Raw genomic sequence first — 23,304 nt, 5'->3', positions numbered from 1 at the left:
ACCTCTGCCAACCTCTCCAACTTTACCTCATACAATTTGTACCTTATGTACTATGTTCCAGTCATTTTTGTCTTTTTATTATTTCTAAACAAAGGGTCTTTACTGTTGCTGTTCTTCCACTGAATATTCAAGTGGTTCTTGTCTATTGTTCAGTCATAGGTCAAATATTAACTTATCAAAGAGGCCTTCCCAGAACAGAGTACATTATATGTTTTCTGTCTGTATAATTTTCTTTATATAATAATAATAAAGTCATTTTACTTTATTCTAGGTGTTTTTTTAAACACTTAGGAACTATTATTTAAAATAACAATACAATAACATATGTTACAAATAATCCTTTATCAGGATGTTTGAGAGAATCCCATAGGTAAAGCTGAATTCTCAAAATGTTTTTATCCTCTGATAACTATAGACCTGTGAACAGGACTAGAGAATTTTACCAGTTATTCAGATTTTTTTTTTTTTGGCCACACCGTGCGGTATGCAGGATCCTAGTTCCCTCCGACCAGGGTTCAAACCGCGACCCCTGCATTGGGAGCTGTGTAGTCTTCTTAACCACTGGACCACCAGGGAAGTCCCCAGTTATTCAGATCTTAAATTGTGTTCCTCTGTTGAATGATACCTATAGATCTTAGTAATCAACTAAGTATGTTTTTACATTTCTTAAAAGACTGTTGTGTACACAGCATTAAATTAGATGCTGCAGGAAAAGCAAAAAAATTAAAGACGCTTTTTATCATATCAGAGAGAGAAATCTTTACAGTATAAACAGTTAAGCAGTGACTAGGCATATATTTTTACTGATAATCCAAACTTTCACCATATCTTTTACATAAACTTACACCTCCGTGAATATTAACAAACCCTTCCTATGTCTATTTGTTCATTTCTTCATTATTAATGTACATGAGATGTAACTAGAGTAATGCCAGTAATGGGCACATCTTGGCTTCATATTCTGCCTCTTATTACGTCCTAACAGCTCAACTGCAGTTTTTTCTGTTATTAATTGTTAAAAGAACAAACTTTATTGTAAAGTTAAAGCCATATGATACTTAGGCAGGGCCAACTCAAAATTCTAAAATAGCCTATGTGTAACCCTTGATTCTAAACTTTAATACCTTTAGACATTTAATTATTAAGTTGTGAAGAAAAAAATAAGATAAACAAAAATGCTGATGTTATGGGTAATGTTTATAGAATTATGAGGTTAAAAAATTAATTGCTTTCACCTTGTTAATTAAAAATCTCTTATAACATCTGAATTTATTCCAAGAAACTCCCATAGTCATCAAAAAGGTAACACAAACACCATTTTTATGTTTCTTTGTGTACACTACACTGATCTTACTTTTTTTTTTTTTGCGGTACGCGGGCCTCCCACTGCTGTGGCCTCTCCCGTTGCGGAGCACAGGCTCCGGACGCGCAGCCTCAGCGGCCATGGCTCACGGGCCCAGCCGCTCCGCGGCATGTGGGATCTTCCCGGGCATGTGGGATCTTCCCGGACCGGGGCACGAACCCCGCGTCCCCTGCATCGGCAGGCAGACTCTCAACCACTGCGCCACCAGGGAAGCCCTGATCTTACTTTTTGATTTAGTGTTAACTTATTTTTCACTAAAAACATCCCAAATTTATATTGGTTCCCTAACTTAGGAATCTAATTTCTATAGTTTTTCCTTTATATAAATCTATAATTAATAAGAATATTCAGACATATAAATTACCTTACTTATTATTATATTAATTTTAGTGTATCATCATAGTTCATAAATATTTTTATTATATAATGTAAGGAAGGATAATCTTTAGCCTTATGAATAAAAAAGGCTTATGTCCTAGTATAATTCAAGTCTTAATATATTTGTGCTTTCATTATTACTAATCACTGGAAACTTAAGTTGGTTTAAGCAGTGTGACAAAGTAGCTCAAAATCTCCTGTTTCATTTATAAAAACTTCAAACTGTGTCAGTCACAAATTTATAAACATTTTACTCATATTATCTGAATAATCAACCGTCGTACCCGTAACAGAGTCTTTTGTATATGTGTTTCCCCAAGGATCAATAAACAACAAAAGGTTGTTAAACATGCGTCTATTACAGAATGACTATGTCAGCACTTTAGGAGACAAAACCATAAAATAGAAGAGAGTAGTTCAGGTTTCAGAAATCATCTAATAATTTGCAAGCATAAAAAATGTATAACCCATTCAATGATTCAAGTCATGAGAATATTTTATAATCCTATATTTATACTAATCATTACTTAGTGAAAAATAAAAAGAATTGCTCATGTAGACAGTTTTGTTTAAACAAACCCATTTTTCAGTTGAAGATATAATAAATGTACTTATATGACATACTTGTGTATTGTACTTTATATAATGTACTTAATTTCAATTTTAAAATTAAATTGTCTTTAAAAACATGTAAGGGCTTCCCTGGTGGCCCAGTGGTTGAGAGTCCGCCTGCCGATGCGGGGGACACGGGTTCGTGCCCCGGTCCGGGAAGATCCCACATGCTGCGGAGCGGCTGGGCCCGTGAGCCATGGCCGCTGAGCCTGTGCGTCCGGAGCCTGTGCTCCGCAACGGGACAGGCCACAGCAGTGAGACGCCCGTGTACCGCAAAAAAAAGCACAAAAAAAAACCCATGTAAAATGATTTTATATTAACTATTCAGTAAAATGTTAAATGTCATACACATTTAAAAGATACATGCATAATTTTGGAGCGAATTATTATCAATGTAATTTAGATGTATTAAAATCTCTACTTATCTGACTCAAGAATTAACAATTTTGATTTTAATTTAGGAGACATTTGTATAGTAGTAGCTACTCTAAGAATATTTGGTGATAGTTAATCTAAAGTAAGTACAGACTTTTGTGTAATACTTTGGTGGATTTTATGAAAATGTGATAACTGGAAATTTTTACTCTTTTTAAATAGTATTTTATATTTATACCTGTAAAATACAGTAAAATATAATATAAATAATATATAATTTTATTAAAAATTTAAAATATAAGGATTTCTTTTATCATGGATTCATAATTTTTTCATTTGTTTAAACTTAATTTATTATTACATTTTAAATGTAAAAATAGGTCCTTTAAAAAAATTACCCTGATTTTTCTACTCACGCTCAATATGTGACGTAAAATAGTATCACTTTTATTCTTTATATCTGTCTTCTATAAATGGCTTATGTTATTAATCTTATTTACACTTTATTCTTCTTGCACCCTGAGGTAAATCTGTGTCTCTTAAAGAATATTTATGTCTTTGAAATTTAAGTACAGTTGCTGTGAAAAGAAATGTAATCTCCTAATTATGCCCAGAGCAAACACCTAAGAGACCCAGTAGAATCATAAAATACAGGAAACATAGGCATCTTTGCAACATGGCCTCTTAAAAATGGCCTGTTTGGCAATTTGATAAGTTGTAAAACTTTATAATAACAGATCCTCCTACCACACTCATTGCTTAGTTTTTAAACTTCTATGATTCTAAAATAGAATAAATTCATTTCATACCTTTGTTATTTTGCTATAGAGTTCTAGAAATACTTTCAGTTATGCGTTTAGAGTCCCTAAAATAATCCTTTTATGCATTTTAAATTTTCACCCTATGTATCTTAGGCTATTTAGTGTAATCTAAATTTAACACTTTTGCTATTGAAAAGTGTTGCAACTTTGAATGAAATTTAAATAACTTCTTAATTAGGATATTAGTAATATTTTGATACAGAAAATTTCATTACTATAATTAAGATGATAAAAAGATATTTTATTGTAAATGGCATATATACCAAGAATCTACATTTATTTCATAAATTTTTACATCTAGAAAACTGCGTAAGGACGGGGAAAGTTGGGAATAAAGGCCCCAAAAAATTGGAAGGAGGCATTCTAATTTGCTTGTAATTGTTTATAGTCAATCTAAAATATAGTTAAGAGCTATATTTCGTAGTCATTCGTAGACACTGTAAGTTATTGCCCTGAAATTTAAACAATGTGGCATTTGTAGATTTAATCATTCAGCAAATTAATCAATGCTTAAATAATTTTTATATGCTAATGCACACTGTATATGTCCATTAGAGACATATGATAACTATTATAGTTGGAAATAAGAACAATATTTAGACCAGTGTGAGAGGAAAATTGCACTGATACAGGCTTGAGTTGTCAGAGACAAAGATAATATTAAAAACTCTCCTGAGGGTTTCTGGCAAATTATACTGCTGGGAATTGAATAGGTCCACAAAGAGGTGCAGAAGTTGGTTCCTCTGATCTCTAGAAGTTCACACTACAGTGCGAGAGATCAACTTTAAACAAATAATTGTCACTCAGTGCAATAAATGCTGTAATAAGTTATGTGGAAGCTCAAAAAAGGGAAATATTAAAACTCCTGAACTAGCTGTGGGAAAAATTAAAACACAGGCTTTATTTTTGTGTGAAGTAGGAAGGGCTATGCATTCCAGTCAGAGGGGATGACAGGTACATAAATACAATGTTGCAACTAAACAGGACCTCTGGGGTCTTGGGAGGAAGGTACAAAGAGGGGTTAGTCAATTTTAACCTTGTGCATATACCTCTCTTGGCTTTGCTGCTTCTCCTCCTCTTCTTCCCACTCCTTCCCCCTCTCTTCCCCCTCCCCCCCCCGCCCCTCATGATCATTATCATTATCATCCAAGCAGTGCCTCAAACTGGTTACACTGTTTGCTCAACACAGTTGTATCACAAAATGTGCCTAGAGTTTGGGAGATTCACTGAGAATCATGAGATAGGAGACCAGAACTTGTGTGGGGCTAGATTGTGACTGTCTTTATATGCCATTTTAAATATTAGTTGATCGTTGAGGGGATCCTAGAAGCTCTGGTTCTTTGAGAGTCATTTTATACCAAAACCACAGGATTTGTATTAGTCCTATACAATTCAGTAGAAGTCACTAAATAAATTAGTGAATAAATGCATTAAATTTAGAGACTCCATGTTTCCCTTAAAGTATCCCATTGAGGGAGTAGATGCTTGTCTTTAAGTAATAAAGGTCCTATGAATTTCTAAGATTTCTTGCAAACCTCCATTTCATCCTAAGGTATAGATGTCACTTTTACATTCTATTCCATATTATGGACATGCTTTTTTAATTCAAAAGATACTGCATATCACTAGGTAAAAATAATATCCAAGAATCGTGCTTTCTCAGCTCTTGGCTGGGAATGTATTACTTCTCCACTCCTCTCTGTCTCCCCCTTGGCATGCTCTGCCGCAGCAGTCAGCGTGCTGTCTTACCAGTGATAATTGAAATGGAGATGGTTAAGACATGGGCAAAAATGCTAATATACTAGAGGAAGCAATAGTGCTAGGTTAAAATTATAGGTAAGAGCTGTAATTAGGTAAGACAATTAAGAGAAATTAGGAATAGGAAGGAGGTGGAGGTTTTTAATTAGGATTTGTATGCAAGATGGGAATAATGACCTTCCTAACTGGAGTACACCAATATAAGGAGGTAAGGAAACAATAGATGTTTATCAGGAATAGCAAATAGTTTGACTAAATTTACATAGACTATAACAGTGGGAGATAAGGTTGGAAAAGAAGAGAGTCCTGAATTCAAAAGTAAGGATTTGGACTTTATTTTGGCAAAAATAAAGAAAATTGAAAGACGTATGTGGTAATAGTTTAGAATTGCCTGTTGATTCTACCATTATTTCTCCTCTAATAAATAAGAGTTGTATTTGATTGGATTGTGGGCAGAGGACAATGAGATATAACCTCACACCTGTCAAAATGCCTATTATCAAAAAGACAAGAAGTAACAAGTGTTGGCAAGGATGTGGAGAAAAGGGGATGTTTGTCCACTGTTGGTGGGAATGTAAACTCGTGCAGCCACTATAGATAACAATATGGAGGTTTCTCAAAAACTTAAAAATAGAACTATCACATGATTCAGCAATCCCACTCCTAGGTATTTATCCAACGAAAATGGAAACACGAACTCGAAAAGATACATGCACCCCCATGTTCACTGCCTCACTATTTACAATCGCCAAGACATGGAAGCAACCTCTGTGTTCATCAATAGATGAATAGATAAAGAAGATGATATATATATATGTATATATACAATGGAATATTACTCAGCCATAAAAAAGCATGAAATCTTATCATTTGCGATAGCATGGATGGACCTGGAGGGTATTGTCTTAAGTGAAATAAGTCAGACAAAGACAAACACCATATGATTTCACTTATATGTAGAACCTAGAAAGCAAAACAAACATAAAACAGAAACAAGCTCGTAGATACAGAGAACAAACTAGTGGTTGCCAGAGAGGAGGGGGATTACGGGGAATGGATGAAATAGGTGAAGGAATTAAGGTGTCCAGTTATAAAATAAATAAGCCATGGGGATGTAATGTACAGCATAAGGAATATAGTCATTAATATTGTAATAACTTTGTATGGTAACTAGACTTGATTATGGTGATCATTTCAGAATGTATAAAAATATCGAATCACTGTGTTGTACACCTAAAACCAATATAATATTGTAAGTCAGTTACACTTCAGTTTAAAAAGAGAATTGTATTTGATGTGTGACGATAAAGTAATGACACCAGTATTATTATAGAAAGTCACTTCTTCCAAAAGAATGCCATACTCTACAACAGGGAAACAGGATGATTATTTCCATATTGTTGCCATTACCCAAAATAACTTTAAAGCTTTTGGAATTGCCTTCAAAACCCATTTTACATTATTTTAAATGTTGTTTAGAGTGGTAAATAATATTTTTATTTCATCATAGGTGCACGTCTTAAGACTAGCTAATTCACTTTGAAAGAACTGCGTTTGCAGATTCAAACATGTTGCTTCCATTTTCATGCTGTAAATCTTTTCTTGCTTTCTTGAGCTACACAAAAATTTTTGTTCATACTAGTTAACTTTTTTTTATGAATATTTACTTGCCCATGTGCATTTTATATACCTGCTTTTATTAATAACTATTTTATTCTCATATTATAACCTGGGAAAGGATTGAATAAATTTTGAATAATGAAATAATCTGGGTTGAAACTAATATTGATATTTTGTATATGTATGTATATATACATACAGTCATAAGATTATTTTGAAACTCAAAAGGTGAAAACGCTGAAAAGCAAAATACGTCATTGTTTCTATGTAATTTCAAGTCTACTCCTAAACATCCTAAGAGAATTTTTTTCATGGAAATAACACTCTGATTACTTTTTAAATTTTAACTGGAGGTTTTTTAAACACGTATAATGATTAAACAGAATATGTGGACATGGTTTTCTTTTTAAGGAAAAAGAACGGTTAAAGCAAGAAAAACGTGATGAGAAAAGATTAAATAAAGAACGTAAACTAGAGCAACGAAGATTAGAATTAGAAATGGCAAAGGAACTAAAGAAGCCTAATGAAGACATGTGCTTAGCAGACCAAAAGGTAATTTATCAAGTAAACCATTTCATTAATAAATTTAATTTTTTCTGTGTGCTCACCTGATTCCTTTGCCAGAGCTGCCATTATGAAAGCCTTGTGTTTTTAGCTGGAGCAGTGGATTTCCAAGTCTAGGTCAATCTGTCCCTCCTGGATGGCCACGAGTAAACCTCTCTAGAGCCCTGTGCTGATAATGGCAGTTCTTAATATACAAACGGAGCACTGCAAACCTTTTTAATTTAAGTAGAAATACTGCAGAAATCTATAAAAATGAATTATAGAAATAGATAGGATTTCTGTGTTTCATTTGGTCCTTCCCAGGCATTTACTTACAGAAAGATCTAACTCCTCCTCCATGCCTCTATGGATGTTTAAGTAAATTAGGATTTATAATCTATAACCTCCTTCAATGCTTTAGTGATGGTAGCTAACTATTGAGTATGTTTAGTACATGCCAGGCCCTATGCTAAGTGCTTTAAATGAATTTTCTCATTTAATCCTCACCACAATCCTATAGGACTGGTATTTATGCCCATTTACAGATGAGAAAACTTGAGACACAGAGAGGTTAAGGAATTTGCTCAACATTATACAGCTCATAAGTGGCAACTTGGATGCAGTCCCCAGTTTTTTAAACTCCAGAGCCCATACTGTTTATGATCCTGAAAGCCAAGAAATGTATCCAAGCAAAGTACCTCATGTGTGTTTTCTCTTCCATCATGCTTCACAGATTTATAATGTTGCTAAAATACAGAAAAGTAGCAACTTGGAAAGAGCAAAATCACCGTGATAACTGGCATGATTTCACATACTTATGAATAGAAATCAATTATGTTTGGCTATAGTTAAGAAGATAGTATTCCTAGAAAATTATACAATAATGCATATCATATCTATAATACTGTCTCAGTAATAGAATATTATACTTGGTCAATAGCATCTATATTTACTTACATGCCATATGATATGCAGATAGTGCTTGTCTCTTGATTATGCAAGCTCTTTTCTAAAGTGCTTAAAGCAAACTTTAGTACCCAAGTGGAAAATTTAATGATACTAATATTCTATTTATTTACCTAGCATAAATGCTTCTAAATAAAAATGAAAGTATGCATTCTAGTTTTAGTCAATTGGATGTTTAAAATTTCCTAAGCACAGAATGGGTATAGTGGTTAGTCAACACATTTAATAAGCTCCTGGTGAGCAATTTTTTTAATCCTAAGTGAGCTTTATTTTCTTGCTAATCCTAAATGATCTTTTTTTAATCCTAAATTGTCCTAAGTGATCTTTTGTTTTCATTTAAATCCATATGCACTATATCAAATATTTGTAAGTCCATTTTAAGCCTTACTGTCGTTAGCTTTGTTATATAAATTTTTAGAATCATATGGAAATGTGTATGTCTGATCTGATTCAGGAAAAAAGAAAACTCAGAATTAAATGGTTTTCATATGTAACAAAAGATTTGTATGATATCAGCAACTGTCCATAGTTCTGTGTTTCCACACACTATTAGTAGAAAAAGTCTTTGGTTAGTTATTTCAGCAAGCACAGAGTGGAGGAAACGTTTTTGAACAAGGGCAAATTTAGATAAATAGAAATATTTACAAGGCACATTTTTCTCAATCAGAATTGAAAGTACTATTATTGAATCCCATTCATGGACAAAAATGTTTTTAATTTAGGTTACTTATTTATCTAACTTCCAAAATGTCCATAACAACTGATAATACAGTTAGTCATTAAAATGTTAATATGTGAGCATATTTGAGAAATAGCAAGAGAGCTCTCTAATTTTAACACTGAAATTCAATGTTTCGCTAATATACGGGAAACCTAAAGACTGATAGTTGCAGTATTACTGGGTTCTTGATAGGGTCATGGGTTCTGGTCATGTGGACCTAGTAATTTATCTGCAGTCATTAACTAAAGATGGTACTCTCTCCAACCATACGGCACACAGATGCACACTGTTAACTTCTGAGCTCCCAAAAAAGTGTGAATTATAAATCAATCTACATCAGTAGAAGAAACTATTGCATATGCCCTACTAAGTATGTCCATGATAAAGTACTTTTGAGATGTTTATTTCTTATGTTACCTGATTTTTGGTCCAGTTGTATAACGTGTGTTTTATCAATACCTAAGTTAAAATTAGTGTTCTCTTTTGCAGAGATCTAAGTTCATGTTGAGTTCAACCAAAATTTATTAGTGGTTACTTGTGTTCAGGATTCTATGCTTAGTACCATGGGGTTATAGAAATGCCCCCAGGGAATTTACAGTCCAGCGGGAAGACCACTGGTATAACGCAAGAGAAAAATAGCAACTTACTTTACTTCAGGAGCTATAAAATCATGGCTTTTTGAACTACTTTTTCTCTCTTTTCTTTTATTTTCAGCCTTTGCCAGAGTTGCCTCGTATTCCAGGACTTGTTCTCTCTGGAAGTACATTTTCAGACTGTCTGATGGTGGTGCAGTTCTTACGAAACTTTGGTAAAGTTTTGGGCTTCGATGTGAATATTGATGTTCCAAACCTGAGTGTTCTTCAAGAGGGATTGCTAAATATAGGAGACAGCATGGGTGAAGTACAAGACTTGCTTGTGAGGCTCCTCTCAGCTGCTGTATGTGATCCAGGTCTAATTACAGGATACAAGGTAAAAAAACCCAAAATATAATTTTTTTAATTTGTACTATCAGTGCATTGATAGCTGGCTTTAGTGTATTAGCAGAAGATTGTACAAACATCCAATTTTTTCTACATAACTTCGTACAAAGTTAAAGGTAGATTGGTACAACTGGTGCAAACTTAGAAAAACCTGGTTCACAAAGCCTAAGGAATGTAAATCATTACCAGATTACTTTCTTTCCCTCTAGCTTTTGGTAAAAAGCAATCTAATTTAAGGAAATACCTAAGTGATATTCAGCAAAACAGAGAATTCTTAATTCATAAAGCAATTAACTTATGTGTGCCTTCTGAAATTATACTGTGTTCTCTCTGAAACACCATGAATAACCGAGGCTAATCAAGGACCCTACAGACCAGCATGTTAAGATACTGTACTGCTAAGTGGATATTCAATAATTCAAATTTATCTTAATTCCAATTAAGATACACATTTCAGTCAGCTTTGCTCTAGGTAATGTAGAGAGAATCTTCCAGATGCACCTGTTACTTTTTTTTCCATCTCCCTATTCATTCAGCATACTAGGCAATAAAATCCGTGACACCATAGAGCAAGAAAACACATTGCTAGTACTTTTCAACCTCTCCCCCACTACTACTGGTAGAGCCTGGAAAAGCTTGGGATAGTGTCTGTAGTCAAAGAAGGTATGGTGAGACCATTTTTAGCCACAAGTTTACATACCCTTCCCCCCACCAAACTTTTTAACCAAGGGTTTGAAGAAGGAAGAGAAAAATTACAAGTACTTGAAAACTTGTCTATCATCTGTTGACTAAATGACGTTGAACGTCATGTTTTATCGCCACTTCATCAAAAATGTGAATAAAGCCCTTGTCAGTAATACCTAAATCATATAATACCAATATTTAAAAGTCTTATTGTTTATATCTTATGAGTCGTTGTGGTCAATACTGATAAAAATGCCAACCTTTTATAGGCCAAAACAGCTCTTGGAGAACATTTGCTGAATGTTGGTGTGAATCGAGACAATGTTTCCGAGATTTTGCAAATTTTTATGGAAGCACACTGTGGACAAACTGAGCTTACTGAAAGCCTGAAGACCAAAGCTTTTCAGGCTCACACTCCAGCACAGAAAGCCTCAGTTCTGGCTTTCCTGATCAATGAACTGGCGTGCAGCAAGAGTGTGGTGAGGTAAGCATATGCCCAGACATTTCTGGTGATTCTTTTCTGTTTTGAATTTGTCTGGTCACAAAGTAATACAAATTGCTTATAGAAAATTTTGAAGTTACAGACTACCACAAAGAAAAAGATTAAAATTACACTAATCTCACCATTCAGAGATGACTACTGCTAATAATGTTTCAATGTATTTCTTTGCAGTCTATTGGAAAAGAAATTTTGAATCATACTGTGTATAGCCTTTGTAACCCGTTTTGTTTATTTGGTACTTTTGTTATTTATTTGTATACTGAAGTGTAAGCAGGTTTTTCTTGCTATGGCTCCAGAATCCAGCACTGTTGCAAAAACCTAGAATTTTTCTTTCATCTTTTGATGATAAATGACTACCTGATTTTCCTTAGTAGCTGCCATTTGTAGAATTATCTACCTACTTTTTATCATGTGCTGATACAATCTTAATATTATTTATTTATTGTATATTAATTTGCACTTAAAAAAAGTACTTAATCTCATTTCAGAGTCAAAGTAAGTCCTCCACTATAGTATTTGAAGATTTGGTGAACAAATTCCATGTTCATCTTGTTCTTACTGTTCATTATTTTACAGATTTTAATTATGTTACTTTTATTCCTTTACCTTTCTAGGAAAATAATCAATCCAAACATTTCAGAGCCATGCATTTCTACCATTGCTGGGCATCTCTAAGTTTTCTACACATCTCTTAGCTATGTATTAATATAATTTTTCATTTGTTTTTGCTGTTCATTGGCAATCATCATTTGTACTTACCCCAAAACTGCATCATTTTGCTTACCAAATTAATGTATTGCATAATGGATTAATATATGTCTTCTAATAAACTTTTGCATTGGCAGTGAAATCGACAAGAACATTGATTACATGTCAAATTTGAGGAGAGATAAATGGGTGGTAGAAGGTAAACTCCGCAAGTAAGTCATGTTTTATTAAAACTAATATACTCTTTTCCTTTTTTTGCAAGTTTCTGAGTAAAACATACAGATTGCAAAGGTAGAATTTAAACTTTATTTTGTCTAAGAATTAGAAAAGGTAAAGCTTAATTAAGATGAGATATGAAACTAATAGAACTCAGTGCCAGAATTTTCAGTAGACAAAAGATATAATGATATTCACTGAGCTCATATGCTTCAAACTTAGAAGAAAGTCAATTTATCTTTTTTCTTTCAAAGAAGTCAAGCAATCACATATTCTAAGATTGTTGTTGCTATCAGGTTATTTTTGTCACAAATAGAATCTGTTTGGAACTATTACTTTTTTCCTTAATTGCTTTCTAATTAAAGTTTGCTTTTATAGAGGGCCTAACATATCCAAATGTATTCAGCATTAAAACTTAATTAGCTTCCTGCTAGGAAATATAATGCTGAAATTATTCAGCTTCTGTGTTAAGAGGATAGTTTCTTTGCAGTAACTTGAATTGAAACTTATTCAGTCAGATAGTATAGGATCAGGTCTTACCACTTGGCCATTCCTGAGTTAATCTTCTCAGTTTTCTGGTTTTTTTAAAAATGTATTCTAATTCCAAAGAGATAGCCAGAATAATTCTTGAATGTTAATATATTTTGTAGTTTCTGGGAACATACTTCTTAAGTTTCCTTCATGCTAATTTTTATTGTCATTCATTTATTGATTAGTGCGAGAGAAATACCATAAGGTATTTTTGCTTACAACTCATAGTATGCTCTTCAAAAAGTATAAGAAGAAGGCTTTTCTTCCATGTCATCATTTTTTCATACTTAAAGGCTCAGAATCATTCATGCTAAGAAAACAGGCAAAAGAGACACTTCAGGTGGCATTGATCTTGGAGAAGAACAGCATCCACTGGGCACACCCACTCCAGGACGCAAACGAAGAAGGAAGGGAGGAGATAGTGATTATGATGATGATGATGATGATGATAGTGATGACCAAGCTGATGAAGATGATGAGGATGAAGAAGATAAAGAAGACAAAAAAGGAAAGAAGACTGAGATCTGTGAAGATGAGGTAATCAAATTTAGGTCGATTTCAATACTTAACTAATATTACATAACATATTGAAATAACACAGAATTTGAAGTCAAATAGATTTGGGTTTGAATTTCGTTGTCACACTTGACTCAGTTTCTTCATCTGAAACTGAATATTATAATATTCACCTCAAAGTTTTTTGTGATGGTTAGGTAAATATTGAGTAGAATACAATGCCTTCTATACAGAGAGGGTATTTACATTGAATAAAAGAAGTTAAATTTTTCTGTTTATATAATGAGAGTTCTCCAGAGAACTATTCAGATTCTTAATTTTAGGTATCCTTTTTCATTCTATCTATTTAACATGCTATCTTACATTTATTTTGTACAATACTTCATGCCTTAAAAGTGTTGTCAGGTTTAATGAAACTGATGTATTTCTCAAAGCCCAATTTATTAAGTGCCTAGCTCTAGGCTTTTTTCTTTTCCTTTTTTTTTTTTTAGCTCTAGGCATTTTTGATCAAAGTCCCCTCTCAATTTACAGTCTCACTGAGGAAGATTTACAGTAAGAAAATGTAATGTGTTAAGTGTTAACTGCTTTGATAGCGGTATTTACAATGTACTAGGCAGGTACGAAGGAAGGACATTGAACCTTTCTGAGGAATAAATTTTCACAAAGGCTTTCTGGACTCATTAGCTGAGGCTACAAGTTGGACTAAATGTTAACCTAGAGAAGAATCCAGGAATCCATGGAAAAATCTTCAAGCAGAGAGAACAGCATGAGCAAGGGCGCAGAGCCTTGAAACCACAACGTGCTTTAAGTGACTTACAAGTGCTCTAGTGTTACGAGACAGCTTCACATGCCACAACTGTGAACTCGGATTTTATAGTTTTGTGGTAATAGGAAGCCACTGAAGGTTTACAAGTGAGGGAATGACATGGTCAGACTTGATTGTTTTCATTGGCTCACTATGGCAGCTCTGTGGAAGATAGAAATAGATTTGAACAGAGCAAGATCAGAGGTAGGAAGATCAATCAGGAGATATTGCAGTAGTTTAGGTGAATTACGAGGGGTCTGAAACTGGACTAAAGGAAGGAAAGGATTCAATAAATATTTAGGAGGAAAAATGAGTAGTATCTGAAGATGGACTGTGTAGGTTGATGGAGGGAGAGGTAGGGTTGATACCAGCTATCTGGCTTGGGGACTGCTTGCTCTGCTATTGTTGCCATTAACTGAGACAGAGAAATCAGAAGGAGCAGAGGAAATAGATGACAGGGGAGGAGGGGAATATGGAACAGATAACTGAAGACAGGAAATGATGGTAGGTTTATTTTGGACATGTTGAGTTTGAGGTGCCTGTTCAGAAGCTCAGCAGTCAGTTGGATTTAAGAATCTAAAGTGTGGGGGCTTCCCTGGTGGTGCAGTGATTGAGAGTACGCCTGCCGATGCAGGGGACACGGGTTCGTGCCCCGGTCTGGGAAGATCCCACATGCTGCGGAGCGGCTGGGCCCGTGAGCCACGGCTGCTGAGCCTGCGCATCCGGAGCCTGTGCTCCGCAACAGGAGAGGCCACAAGAGTGAGAGGCCCGCGTATCGCAAAAAAAAAAAAAGAATCTAAAGTCTGGAGAAGAGTTTAGTCTTGAAAGTGTAGATCTGGAAGTTATTATTAGCACATAGACAATAGTTTAAAATAATGAGTTGGATAAGTTTGCACAGCAGGATTGGTTTATTAATTAGAGTAGTGTACTGGGGTTGGATCCCCGGGGAATGTCAATATTTAAGAAGAGCCCACAAGGCTTCTTGTTGAAGAAGGAACAAAGGTGTAGAAAATTTCTGTAGTGGGTCAGGGATTTCCAATACCAAGACCACCTCCAGAGTCAGAGCGATTCACTAGGATGACTCACAGAAATCAGCATCTAGTCATGCCATGGCTACGAGTTATTACAGCAAAAGGAAACAAAGCAAAACCAGCAAAGAGAAAGGCATGTGGGCCAAAGTCCAGAGGAAACCAGGCCCAGCTTTCAAGAGTCTTTTCCCAGTGGAGTCACACAGGATGGGCCTAATTCTCCCAGCAGTGAATTGCGACAATCTGTGAAATGCTGTGTTCTAAGGAAGCTCATTAGAAACGCTGTGCCCAGAGTTGTTTATTCAGGGCTGGCCACATAGGCACCCTCTGCATAACATGTGCCAAATTCCAGATTCCCAAAAGAAAAGTAGATGTGCAGTATAACCCACATTGTTAGCACAGTTTAGGTCCAGTGAGCTATTCTTATCAGGGTGGGGGAACCCCCCAAAATTCAAGTTTCCAGACACTAGCCAAGGGCAAACTTTGTAAGCCGACCTTTCAAGGGCCTACAGTGTTAACTCTCTTCTACACATGTCATAATAATAAAAATCAAGAAACTTGAACATTTTAAAAAGGAGGGAATGATAAACAATGTTAAGGGAGCAGGGGCCTAGTATGACGAGGACTGAAAGTGTTCGTTGTATTTGGCAACCCAGAGGTCATTGGTAACCAGTGCCAGCACCGTTTCGTTGGAAGGGTGAGAGCACAAGCCAGGCTATGATTGATTGAAAACAATAGAAAGTGAGAAAGTAAACTTATCTATTTCAAGCATTATGCCTCAAAAGAAAGGGTAGTTCCTAGAGGCAGACAAAGACCAAGCATTTTTCAGATGCAGAAGGTTTGAGATGATTTTTGGTTGAAGGGAAAGAGCCAATTAAATAAGAGAGGGGCACTGAAGATTAAAGAGAGGAAGAGAATAATTAATGGTATAAGGTCCCTAAAAATATTGGAGGGGATTCAATTAAGGTAAAGAGAGGGGCTAGCGTTTTTTGTTTTTCGGTACGCGGGCCTCTTACTGCTGTGGCCTCTCCCGTTGCGGAGCACAGGCTCCGGACGCGCAGGCTCAGCGGCCATGGCTCACGGGCCCAGCCGCTCCGCGGCATGTGGGATCTTCCCGGACCGGGGCACGAACCCACGTTCCCTGCATCGGCAGACGGACTGTCAATGACTGCGCCACCAGGGAAGCCCGGGGCTAGCTTTGAAGAGCAGGCTAAAGGGAAGAAGGCAAGGTCACAGAGGGTGTGTGTGTGTGTGTGTGTGTGTGTGTGTGTGTGTGTGCGCGCGCGCGCGCGTGTGTGTGTGTGTGTGTGTGTGTGTGTGTGTGTGTGAGATAAAGGTTGATGTTTACCTTTTACCAGAAAAGAATGCTAGAAATATTGATAGGTTGCAGAATGGCATTCAGAAAACAATATACAGCCAACTATTCCTTCTGCCCTTGATGCCAGGACTATTTAGCCAAGGAAGTCTAGAAAGAACTCTTCTCCTTTCTTGTATCAACTCAGTACTGCTGGAGAAATAAAGAAAGAAGACTTAGAGAGATGAATTATTGATGGAATGTGTGAAAATAATATCTAATCAAGACCAATGACAAATTACTGAATCAAATTTTTTACTAAATCTGGATAATAATATAATTTATAAGATCATGTGCTATACAATTTCTCATAAGTAAAAATAGCATAAATACAAAATGTTTTCATAAATTCCACCCCCCATGTTATATTTTAAACCAGAATGATAAAAATCGTTAGAGTGACCTTTACTTTTCTTAAGAGTACCAGGCTGAAAAGGAGACTACACTGAGATTCCTTGCAGAAATTACTTCATAATGTTGTATTTCTGAAACCACTTGATCAAATACTTTCATGCTGTGACAAATAATGTGAAGGGTATATAATTTGGGTATCAGTATTGTAATTACCCAAAGATACTATTTATAACCAATCTGCTTCATTTGGCAAGTAGAGCTGTTTCCACAGCAGGAATTAAACTTTTCTGACCAATACTAATCACCTTTTTATAGAATTAGCATCCCTTTTCAGCACTTAATATTATAAATTGTTTTAAGGTGTTAACTCTCATAAATTTGACAGCCTTGTGTTGGGACTTCAGTATCTTCTACTGGGTGGTCATCCCACTAAATTGGAATTTATTTACAGAAATTATGTGTTTCACCTGGCCTTTTTCACATGGAGAATTAACAAACTATGCATTTGTTTTTCTTTAAGGGAGATGAAGACTATTAAAAATCAGTACTAATGATTTAAACATCATTTTTAATATTTTAAGACCAGATGTGTCATTTAAAGTAGTCATTTTTATTTTTATGAATGTTGAATTATAGAATTAATTAGAGTGATCAAAATCCTGGCAAATGTGTATTTGTTATTAATGTGAGAAAACAGTTTAAAAACATTTGAAAATAATGAATATTTTAGGACTTAAGAAACCAAATTAGCATTTCCTTTCAATTATTTGAGAGTTTTTCTTTATCATGAAGAAGTGGTAACCATTTATCAATTTCCTAATAAAATTAAAGGTTAACTAGTTAATGAACCTTATTGATAAGATTATCCTCTGAAAATAGGTCTGGCCTCTTGATTAAAGTATAGGTAGAGTGTCAGTAGTTATGCTCCTTAAAGGACTAATTGCAGGAGCCTTTCCATTGAGACCCGTGTGATCCCTTTCAATTAGAAGATACTGCCCTGAGACTAAGATACTGCCCTGAGACACAGTCACAGCCCTGTCTCAAGGGTGATTCCCACTTTTCTTCACTCTTCATTCCTTCAACACATGGACTCTTTCCCTAATACTTAGGTTTGTGTTGAAATCTATGTGAGCTTTAACCTCACAAGTTGCTGTGGAGGAGGTTATGTGGACAATTAAACTTTGATATGTAGTGACACATACAACAGCCTTCTCTTCTGATTGGGAAACCATGGGGAACCATGGCAGGGATAGATTCTGCGTTCTTAGCTTTGTAGTTATTGCCTTTCTCTCTGGCCTTTCAAATTCCTTCATATCTCTTAAATTATAAGGACTATTAGCCAAAGCTCCTTTAAATAAAACTTTAGTAGATATTTTACTTCTTTTTCATCATAAGAAAAGTCTTAGAACTGGTAGTTAGCTAATTTGGCTGATACATAGCTACTTTGATGTCTTATTTCAAATATTTGTTGATAGAGTTGATTTTTATGTAAGCAAATTTTCAAACATCCTGCTGGTCAAACGGTCACTATACAATCATATAGCTATTAAATATCTATTTAATTGAAGAGTCAAGGTTTAAGGGTCATTGAGCCTGTTCTCTTTTAAATAGAAATGATGTATATATGGAATCTTAAAAAAAAGTGGTTCTGAAGAACCTAGGGGCAGGACAGGAAAAAAGACGCAGACATAGAGAATGGACTCGAGGACACGGGGAGGGGGAAGGGTAAGCTGGGACGAAGTGAAAGGGTAGCATTGACATATATACACTACCAAATGTAAAATAGATAGCTAGTGGGAAGCAGCTCATAGCACAGGGAGATCAGCTCGGTGCTTTGTGACCACCTAGAGGAGTGGGATACGGAGGGTGGGAGGGAGGGAGACGCAAGAGGGAGGAGATATGGGGATATATGTATATGTATAGCTGATTCACTTTGTTATACAGCAGAAACTAACACACCATTGTAAAGCAATTATACTCCAAAAAAGATGTTTAAATAAATAAATAAATAGAAATGATGTTATTATTACCACAAATAATATGCCTAAATGCCTTTGTAAATTGGCCCCCTAAATTTGGGTAAAGAGTAGACAGAGAATGGTAAAACTATTGAAGTTTTCCTTTCACTTCTTTCTGTTGGCGAGATAACTATACTGGTTTAGAAATATCTGTTCGTGAGAGTGGTTGGTGGCAGTGTGGCTTTTTTAAAAAGCATATAGAAAGTGAACATCAAAAACAATTGCTTATGTTTTTTAAACCTGAGATGTACCTACATTTTCTAATTAAAGGACAACTTCCAGAAAGAAGGAAAGTAACCTTATTTATATATTATGTACCAGGAACTCTGCTAGTTGCTTTCAGATGTGTTCTTATTTAGTCCTCACAAAAATCCCATGTTACAGATAATGTTATCACAAGATAATGTTATCACCAATTTACAGATTAGGAAACAGTTTTAGAGGAGTTAAATAATTTGCCTATATGAAATCGTGCATCTGAGGTCCAAAGAAGCACATATACTTTATATTATGTCATGCTTTCCCTCTAAAACATATACTTTGGGTGTAGCTTTCCTATATTCATTTTGTAGAATGAAAAATTTTATATAATCACAAAATTTCTATTTATGAAATCAGTACTCTATATAGTAGGGATTATTTTTCTTCTAAAAGCTCAATGTGTTCAAAATATAACTTACCCTTTTTTGCTCTAAAATGACTCTTTCAGTTAATGATACCAATATTTTTGCAGTCTCCCAGATTTAAACCCTTAATATCATAATTTACTCCTTCCTTCATCTCCCTCACCCATTTCTGCCTTGTATCCGTGAGCTGCCAGGACTTAACAGTTCTGACTATGTACTATCTCTTATATCCATTTCCTTTTCTCCTTTTCTATTTCTTTTATCCTAGTACGACCCACATCCTCTTTTCCTCTTGAATCATTGCAACAATTCGCTAACTAGATTTGCCAACTGTAGTCCTTTCCCTGCTCCAGGCCATCTTACAACTATTACCATACTAATCTTTGTAAAGCATAGTTCTGGTATTTAATCTCCCTCAAAGGATCGTATTATTGTCCATTGCCAAGCACTTATAGCTCTAGATAATTTAGCCCTAAACTCATCTGTGCCTCATCTCCCCACCTTACCTCTTCAGGTCAAACTCTTTCTGAAATGCCCTGTCCTCTTTTCTCTGATCAATCAAATCCTAACAATTCTTCAGTAGCTAATTAAAACATAACTTCTTCCATATAGCCTCTCTTGGTATAGATTCCCACTAGAAGTAACCTCACCCTTCCCTGAGCTCCATGACTCTTAATCTCCACCTCTCTTGAGGTCCTTATAGCTTTCTGCTGTTTGGCAGTTTTTATTTATTAGTGTAATGTTTTATGTGTCTCCCTACCAGATTAACGCTTTATCGGGAGCAAGAACTGATATTGATATTCTCATTTCCATGGTGCCTATCCTAGTACTTTGTATATAGGAAGGAGGCTTTCATTAAATATTTGCTGATTGACTGAATAAATAAATCTTAAAAACAGGTAAATGATACTGTATTTTGTTATGTATAGGATGAAGGTGACCAAGCAGCAAGTGTTGAAGAGCTAGAAAAACAGATTGAAAAACTGAGTAAAGTAAGCACTTTTCAGATTACAGTTTATTTATTTATTTATTTATTTATTTATTTAGCAGCATTTCAAAAATCCACCTTGTATGGGATTAGTTTTTCTGGTTGCTAGATAAAAACAAGCTTTTTTGTAACTAGCTAAAATGAGGAGCTTTAGAAACATTCTCACAATTAAACCTTAAAAGTTTAATGCCAAGGTTAAAAACTTGCCTCTTAAGACATGGTACTAAATTTCACCAGGGCCTCTATTCTTCAGGTCTTCTTTTAAGTATAAAATACCAATAAATGCATGGTTTTATTTCTTGGAATTAATTACTTTAAAAATTCAGTCGAATTTTATGATAATAGTTTTGGCAGCTCATGTTTTATTTTATATTAGTACATTTGTGGATTTTATTTTCACTGGATTTGTAAACTATAAATGTTTATGAACTTCTCATTAAAAATTGAATTTCAGTAGTATTAGTGAAGTTTTAGATGAATTTTTTGTTTTAAAAAAATGAGTTTTTAAAAGTATTATGAAATTGATATTATGAGATACCTGTATACTATAGCCATGTTAGATTCATCACAAATTTATCCCAAAATTTAGTCATATGTTACCTAGGTTTACAACATGAGTATAAAAATAGGCAAATAGAGGTCTGGTCAATTACATATATGAGTGTTATTTGTTACATATTGTAATCAATAGAATTAAGCCAATTTGCTTTGGCTTAATGAAATACCTGGTCACACTGTTTATTATTAAGTATAAGACATGCTTTACTATACTATACTTGATAAAATAAACTTAACTCTTTAATCCACGGCAACAAAAATATTCCATCTACCCTCAAAGTAATTTCTATATTTATAAGTGTAACTAAAATTGAAGTCAGGCTTGTAATATTTAACTCTTTTGCTGTCTTTTCCCAGTAGTTAAATTTATCTGCTCTAAAGGCATAACAAGTGTAAAGTCGCTTATGTATTAATTTTTAAAGCACTTAACATCCATAGCTTAATTATATGCATCATTTTTTAACAGCAACAGAGTCAGTACAGAAGGAAGCTTTTTGACGCTTCTCACTCTTTACGTTCGATGATGTTTGGCCAGGATCGTTACAGACGCCGGTACTGGATTCTTCCCCAATGTGGGGGGATTTTTGTAGAAGGCATGGAGAGTGGTGAAGGTAGGAACTATTAATCTGTTACAAAGTAATATAAGGAACCATATTTTTTAAAAACCCTGTTACTCCTTCAATATATTTTGTGCTTCCAGAATCAAATCTGCTTTATGGATAAACATTGTAAAACCTTGATTCCCATTCCTTTTGAACTCATAATGCCCCTTGCTCTGATAAATATTCCTTCTCTCTCCATGATTTTTCTTCTGCCACTCTTTCTGACATCAAACATGAACTATTCTTTTTCTTTAGCAGACAAAGGTCTTCACCTGTATTATTCTTTATAACTACTCCTCCATTTCTCTTCCTTCCCATTTTCAAGTTTTCCAACATGTGGTTTTATTCTTTAACCTTCCCAACAAGCATACATCCCAACAGTATCCCTGGAGGTAACTTGCTTCAATCTAAGACCCTTATTATAATCCTCATTCATCTTGAAATCTTGTTCATGTTTGAAATTTGTGATCACCTCCTCCTCCATTAAACTTCTTCCTTTCTTCAGTTCTGAATTACCACACAATTCTACAGTCTACCTTTGGACTATTTTTTCGCTGGCTCCATTCCTGTTACATTAACTAGCATGTAACATAATGCATATACGTGCTCAATAAACCGTCTGAATTGAACTTTTTAGAACTCTGTACCTGGACATTTACAAATGCTTAAATTCTGATGGGGCCAAAAGCGTTATGTCAGTGCTTACAGGTTTCAGGGTATAGCTATTTCCCCATGGTGGTACATGGAGGAAAAACTTCTTGCAAAACATTTTTTTTTTGGAATACCCACTATATGCCAGGCATTTCTAGGTACTGCAGGACGTTGAAAGATATGAAAAACATAGTCCATGCCATGTAGAAATTTAACAGTCCATTGGAGAGAGGGGATTGATTAATCACATAGACATCTAGAACAGAAATCATATAAAGTAGTTGTTTTTAAATTGATGTAGATGTTGATTTAATAGGATAGTGTGGTGGGTTCTTTTTTTAACTGTTTGCTTAAAATATTTAAAAATAAAAGTATTTTTAACCATGGAAAATATATTAATTAATTAAAATAATAAATTAAAAATAAATAAGTGGGACTAATCATATTAAAAAGCTTCTATACAGCAAAGGAAACCTTCAACAAAATGAAAAGGTAACCTATTGAATGGGGACAAATTATATATCTGATAAGGGACTAATATCCAAAATATATAAAGAACTTATACAACTGAATAGCCAAAACAAAACAAAACAAAAAATCTGGTTTAAAAATGGACAAAAGATCTGAAAAGACATTCTCCCAAAGAAGATACACAGATGGTACATGAAAAGATACTCAACATCATTAATCATTAGGGAAATGCAAATCAAAATCACAGTGAGATATCACCTCTCACATGTCAGAATGGCTGTTATCAAAAAGACAAGAAGGGCTTCCCTGGTGGCTCAGTGGTTGAGAGTCCGCCTGCCGATGCAGGGGACACGGGTTCGTGCTCCGGTCCGGGAAGATCCCACATGCTGCGGAGCAGCTGGGCCCGTGAGCCATGGCCGCTGAGCCTGCGCGTCTGGAGCCTGTGCTCCGCGACAGGAGAGGCCACAACAGTGAGAGGCCCGCGTACCGCAAAAAAAAAAAGACAAGAAATAACAAGTGCTGGTGAGGGAGGATGTAGAGAAAAGGGAACCCCTG

General features: G+C 35.0%; 1 protein-coding gene across 22 annotated transcripts in view; it reads left to right on the top strand.

Annotated features, from left to right (window-relative positions):
* The window catches only part of BAZ2B (bromodomain adjacent to zinc finger domain 2B), a 398,760-nt gene that overhangs the window by 333,491 nt on the left and 41,965 nt on the right, over nucleotides 1-23,304 (top strand). For all 22 annotated transcript variants that reach the window (XR_007478277.1, XM_033421795.2, XM_049712004.1 and 19 more), the window contains 7 exons: nucleotides 7,339-7,479; nucleotides 9,872-10,126; nucleotides 11,091-11,305; nucleotides 12,169-12,243; nucleotides 13,072-13,315; nucleotides 20,409-20,471; nucleotides 21,492-21,636. Coding sequence is in view for 21 of the 22 variants with exons in the window: in XM_033421795.2 (XP_033277686.1) it covers nucleotides 7,339-7,479; nucleotides 9,872-10,126; nucleotides 11,091-11,305; nucleotides 12,169-12,243; nucleotides 13,072-13,315; nucleotides 20,409-20,471; nucleotides 21,492-21,636 (1,138 nt within the window). In the remaining variant the exon portion in view is untranslated. The remainder of the gene's footprint in view (nucleotides 1-7,338; nucleotides 7,480-9,871; nucleotides 10,127-11,090; nucleotides 11,306-12,168; nucleotides 12,244-13,071; nucleotides 13,316-20,408; nucleotides 20,472-21,491; nucleotides 21,637-23,304) is intronic.

Source organism: Orcinus orca, chromosome 7, assembly GCF_937001465.1.
Source record: "Orcinus orca chromosome 7, mOrcOrc1.1, whole genome shotgun sequence".
In the NCBI taxonomy this organism is placed as follows: domain Eukaryota; kingdom Metazoa; phylum Chordata; class Mammalia; order Artiodactyla; family Delphinidae; genus Orcinus; species Orcinus orca.
The sequence above is the reverse complement of the archived record's forward strand: the minus strand, read 5'-3'. Positions and strand labels throughout refer to the sequence as shown.